General features: G+C 46.2%; 1 protein-coding gene across 1 annotated transcript; it reads left to right on the plus strand.

Moving 5' to 3' along the window:
- The first annotated feature begins 823 nt into the window (after positions 1-823).
- fezf2 (FEZ family zinc finger 2) lies at positions 824-4,624 on the plus strand. The gene is made up of 4 exons (XM_044121933.1): positions 824-1,991; positions 2,108-2,242; positions 2,400-2,532; positions 4,050-4,624. Exons 1-4 carry the CDS (start codon positions 1,227-1,229, stop codon positions 4,298-4,300), a joined length of 1,284 nt encoding a protein of 427 aa, XP_043977868.1. The 5' UTR covers positions 824-1,226; the 3' UTR covers positions 4,301-4,624.
- The last annotated feature ends 1,526 nt before the right edge of the window (positions 4,625-6,150 follow it).

Below are 6,150 nucleotides of genomic sequence, written 5' to 3' on the forward strand. Positions count from 1 at the left end.
GGGAAAAATACCCTCTCTTATTATTTTCTCTTTTTACATGTCACTAACTTAAGTCTTTTCTTTTCTCCTCTCTCTCCCTCTTTAATTCCCTCTCTCCTATTTCAACGAGAGAGAGAGAGATTAAAAAAAAAAACACGTTCACGCAGTGCTTTAGTTGCGAAAAGTAAATGAGCTTCTGTTTTGTTTTTTTTCTGTCTCTTTCTCTGTGAATCGCGCTGGAAAATTGCTTCCTTACAATCGAGTGGAGGAACCGCGTTTACAGGATCCAAAGGGGGCGTCTGCGCTCTTTAAACAGGTGGGAGTTGGAGGTCCAAAGTGTGGAAAACCGGCTTGTTTAAGAGAGGATGTGAGCCGGAGAGAGAGAGAGAGAGAAGAATCCCATCTCAGAGGATTAGCAACTTTCTCTTGAAAAAAATAAAAATAAAAATAAAAGAAATTCCCAAACTGAAGCACCAAAACAGAGATTACTCTGTTGTTAACCAAATGAAAGCAGCTCCTCTCCGGTTGTTTAATGAGCGTAGACAGAACGTGCTTCCACATTTTCCTCCTCAGGTAGGAGACAAAACAGAGAAATAAAGAGGAAAAGAAAAGAAAGAGAGTTGTTTGTGTCTACAGGCTCCAGCCCCTCAACTTTCCTGATTTGATGGCGCGCAGGTCGATGAGGGCGTTTCCTGGTCGCCCCGGTGGAGGCTGCGCTGCTGCCCGCTGATGTCAGGATCGGCGCCGAGGAGGGGGCGGGGCCCTGCCAGCGCGCGGCTCTCCAGTCATCTGAGCATTAAAGAGGTAACCTCTAACTCACACTTAACTCCGCGCTCCTGCATCCTCCTGGAGCTCCCACAATTTTTTTCTTCTTCTTCTTCAGATTCTGCTGTCCTCCCTCTGGTTTTTTTCTTTCCTTTTTTCGTTTTAGGTTCTTGACTCGAAAATGTCCCGTTAATTTTTCCGCGCAAAAGTTAACGAGGATTAACCAATCACCCCTGGACGCCGCTGTTTGCATGGGGGTTTTGGGGAAGGCGTCGGGGGGGGAGGATGACACTCTGACAGCGAGGTGCGCATCAAACTGATGCTTCCTGTATCTGCTGCTGCTGCTGTTGCTGCTGCTGCTGCTGGGAACCCAGAGGAGTGACAAAACAGGAACGCTCGGACTTTCCAACAAGTTCTGCGGCAAACGGCAAAAAATTTTTACTTTCTTTTTTTTTTTTTTCCTTTTTTTTTCTTTTTTTTAAATGGCAAGTTCGGCCTCTCTGGAGACGGTGATGTCCTGTGGTAGGACCGGGCCCTCCGGGGCTCCGAAGAGCCTGGCCTTCTCCATCGACCGGATCATGTCCAAGAGCTCGGAGCCGAGAGGCGGCGCGGAGGAGCGCTCGGAGGGGAAGAAGTTGCTCGGCGTCTGCTCCCCCATCCCCTGCATGATCCCGCTGCAGCCGTTCAGCTACGACCTGCAGGCCAAGGCGCTGATGAACTACTCGGAGCTCTGGAGAGCCAGCCTTAGGGGGACGTTCTGTGGATCCGCAGCCGCGCCGTGCAAAGGGAACTGCGGCGTGTGTGCCAGAGCGGACTCCACCTTGAAGCAACCGGTGCCGACCACCGGCAGCAGGGTGGTGAAGCCGCAGGTCATCCACCAAGCCGTGGCCGTGCCCAGCGTGGGCTCGCTCTACTACCTGAATTACCTTGACTCTGCGTACCAGCAGTCAGAGCTCCTGGCCGGCCACTGGCTTTCCACCCCCCAGGTCCAGGCGTCCCTGTCGGCGCACCACAGACTCTTGCTGCTGGAGAACGCCAAGCTAGCGCAGAACGCCGGCTCGGAGAAGCTCCCCACTCCACAGTATCCACACAAGGAGCATCTGCCGGGCCAGCTGGACCAGATAGTGAAGGAGAACCACGCTCTGGTTGGCGAGAAGAACGGCGTCAAGACGCACAGCAAGCTCGGCTCCGGCGGGTGCGGCGCGGACGGCAAGCACAAAAACTTCACGTGTGAAGTTTGTGGGAAGGTAAAACTTTCAGGAACGACAGCTGTCCGTTCGAAGACAAACCAGACAGCTTGTGACTAGAACACACATTTTAACAGGATCGAGTGTGTGTGTGAGTGTTTTCTTTTCTCTCGCAGGTTTTTAACGCGCATTATAACCTGACCAGACATATGCCGGTGCACACCGGGGCCCGGCCGTTTGTGTGCAAAGTGTGCGGCAAAGGCTTCCGACAGGCCAGCACGCTCTGCAGGCACAAGATCATCCACACTCAGGTGAGACGCAGGGGGCACACCTGCAGGCCGGCCTGGCCGTCTCTCTCTCTCTCTCACACACACACACACAGAGAGAGAGAGTGAGAGAGAGAAACACACACCTCATTTGCTTTCAACTGTTCCGTAAACCTGTTTTCTTGAAATATCCTCCATCTAGGAAAAACCGCACAAATGCAACCAGTGCGGCAAGGCGTTCAACAGGAGCTCCACGCTCAACACGCACGTGCGCATCCACGCCGGATACAAGCCGTTTGTGTGCGAGTTCTGCGGGAAAGGCTTCCACCAGAAAGGTGCGTGTTTCAGTTCCACGAAACCTCACAGCTGTCACTAAAGAAAGGAATGTATTCATTCGGGTTTTTATTTTATTTATTTTATTTTATTTATTTATTTATTTATTTTGACGCAGTAGTTTTAATACGTGTAATCTAGCTAAACTGTATATTAAAAAAAAAAAAACACGTGAAGCGCATCTGAACCAAGACGCTTAACGTTTAAAAGTAACTTTAACAAAAAGAGGCAATTGTCCTCGATTATTATTATTATTATTATTATTATTATTATTATTATTATTATTATTATTATTATTATTATTATTATTATTATTATTATTATACATGTGGTAGTCTTATTTCGGTCTGGCACTTGAATTAGGTAAGCTGAAATAAATAAATAAAGCAGAAAAGTCTGAAGTTAGTTGGCGCTTTGTACTCAGTTCCGTGGTTGAATTGATTTTTTTGTTTTTTTACCTCAGTAGTTTACGCAGAAGAAAGAAAGAAAAGCTCAGTAAGAGCGATAACTTACTCGCATTTCGCAATGTCAGTACAGGCCGATTTCTTCATTTATTGTTTTGTTCCTGTCGCGAACTCCGACAGGCTCCCCGCATGTCGTTGGGTGCGGGATGCGGGATGCGGGAAGCGGAGCCGCCGCGTTGTGGTAAATATCTGCAGGCTCACCGAAAGCCATCAGCACAAATAGGACGTGGCACTTTCCACGGACTAATTCTTTCCTGAAGACGGCAGCATTTGCTCTGGGTCAGCTGCTTGAACTCCAGCAAAGTTGGCTTTTTTTTCCTCGCGCTCTCTCTTTTTTCTTCTTTTCTTTTTGAATTTTTGCCACAGCGTTTGATTCTGACAAAGTTTGACAACTTCTCGACCTTAACACGCAAAAAAAAAAAAAAAAAAAAAAAGTAATTAAGGGAAGGAGACTCCGCGCAGGGCCCAGCTTCACGGTGGATCTCTGCGCAGAGCTTTTGAATGCTCACTTCGTTTGAAATGATAAAATCTGTGCTTAAAATGACTCTACTACTGAACCAAAATAAGCCACTTAAATAAATGAAAAGTTTAACTGACAAATTGTTTAATCTATTGACGAGTTTGTGTAGCATAAAAATGTCACTAACCTCCCATATTTGGATTTTTTTAAGTAATAATTGAAAGCATGTTGTTGGAACAAACGACAATATAGAGTCAAATTATGTTTCTGCTGAGAAAAGACAATATACTTACATTCGGCATTTCCAAATGAAACCAGATTGAAGATTTCTAAATTCTGGAGTTTGTCCACTCAGTTGCACAAACCTGATTTAAAGAAAGAAACTAATTCCACCTCCTTGTTTTATATTGAAAGAAAATTGTTTTATTTTGTTATTTTTTTTTATGAATAAAATGAAAAGATTGTGTATTTTATCGGTGGTTGCTACATGATTTTTTTTCCCCCTGTTGCACTGGACATTTTTTGTTTTCTTGAAACTTCAGAGTTGCTCTGTTCATTGGGTTTTCTTTTTGTTTGTTTGTTTGTTTGTTGTTAGGGAACTACAAGAACCACAAGTTGACGCACAGCGGGGAGAAGCAGTACAAATGCTCCATCTGCAACAAGGCCTTCCATCAGATCTACAACTTGACGTTTCACATGCACACGCACAACGACAAGAAGCCGTTCACCTGCGCCACCTGCGGCAAAGGCTTCTGCCGCAACTTTGACTTGAAGAAGCACATCAGGAAGCTCCATGAGAGCGGCTTTCCTGCGGTCTCGGAGGCCCTGAGAGAGCCGCAGAGTTGAGATCTGCTGAGCGGACAGGGCTGCTGGCTGACGGCGGGCGCTCTGGGTCACCATGACTGGCGTTCTTGGAATAAGAGGGAAAAAAATGAATGAAAAAAAATATATATAAAATACAGGCCTGAGGTGAGAAAGCCCCCTGAGACTGGACGTGCGCTGACACAGAGGGGACGAATGAGCCGAGCAGAACCGAGAAGAGCGAGCTAAAAAGCCCAATCTAGAGATTTCTTTTCTTTGTCATCTTTAGCATTCTTCTTCATAGATGTGGAACACAGGGCCGAACCACCCGACCGATGAACACAACAGGTCAAAGAGTTGCTATTTAAATATGAGTTGCCATGTTATGTATTTTACTGGAAAGTGTTAATGTGAATAAATAACTTATAACTTATAATGAAAGCTCAACGTCTCAACCATGTTATTTCAATTCATATATATATATATATATATGGGGGGGAGTGTGTGTGTGTGTGTGTGTGTGTGTGTGTGTGTGTGTGCGTGTGTGTGCGTGTGTGTGTGTGTGTGTGCGCGCGCGCGCGCGCGAGCGTGTGTGTGTGTTAACAATATCACCTGAAGGTTTGACATATTTGACATATTTCAGGTGGCAGAAAATGTTGAGGATTCACAACTGAAGTCATTCTGATCATTTGCACTAAAGTAAACAACCACCAGCTCACAGTCAAACCTCCAGATTTATCACGTGCAGCCACTTTCACTTTTATGTCATTTGCTCATTATTGCCTGTCTGTCTTATCATTCCAGTTCTATTGTGGCAGCAGGAAGAATCTCGCTGAGCTTACAGGCCTGCCAGGTGAGGGGCGACTTTATTGTGTGCAGGTGAGCCGTTTCCATTTGGTCGGGAGAAAGAGGCGCTCTGAGTCCGCTTTACTTCAACATTTATTGACAGACACGATTTTAATAAAGCCACATTTACACTTGACTCGGCGAATAATGGCGCAAATGATGGGAGATAACACAGCCCTTGAAAGCAAATTACATTAAGCAGCTAAACGGCCCCGGGGGTCCGATAGCATGGAGGGGGGCAGGGGGATGGAGCGTGCGCGTCTCATCCGGAGCCACTCATCAGTACTGGAGATAATGGAGCACTCAGGCCGCAGCTCGTCATCTGGGCCCCCGTGTTAATAAAGTCTGGGTCATTCTGCGCACGTCTCCTGGAACAATATTATCCCGGCGCACATTCTGCGGAGAGTCGCAACGTGCTCCCAAATGGCTCCGTTTCTGTTAACAGCTAATTAACGCGCTCGGCCGGCCCTGGAATAACCTGGCAAGGCCAATATTGGCAGATGACGCCCCGCTCACCTTCACCCCCGTCAGCGCCACCTCTGCAAGCTGCACGAAGTTCGCAGAGATGTCTCGGAGTATTTAACATCCAGAGACAGACCGCACGCAGCGCCGGTGACGTAGGAGCTGGTCTTATAGACCGAGTTAGAGAAGATATCTGTTGTGATCAAAGAAAAAAAAAAAAGTTCGACTTGTTGGACTCGGAGGGACGAGGATCCGAAGTGACACTGTGTCTTCTTTTCTTGGATCATCTCTCTGTGTCAGACCGCAGCCACGCATTCAGCTGTTTTCTCTGTAGAAAATGGGATGTGGAATGGTGCAGGACTCTCTTTATAAAGCTTACGAAGCAAAATTTTTAAAATCAAAATAATGGGAAACTAGAGGAATGAGTACTTTAAACAAGCACACAAAAAAAATACCTGCACAAGTCAATATGAGCCTCTCGACATGAGTCTTCGCACCTGTAGCAAATTTGACCCCCCCACCACCCAAAAAAATAAAATAAAATAAAATAAAATAAAATAAATAAAATCTTGTCTTCTGAGAACATA

The sequence above is a fragment of the Gambusia affinis genome, linkage group LG07, assembly GCF_019740435.1.
Source record: "Gambusia affinis linkage group LG07, SWU_Gaff_1.0, whole genome shotgun sequence".
NCBI lineage: Eukaryota > Metazoa > Chordata > Actinopteri > Cyprinodontiformes > Poeciliidae > Gambusia > Gambusia affinis.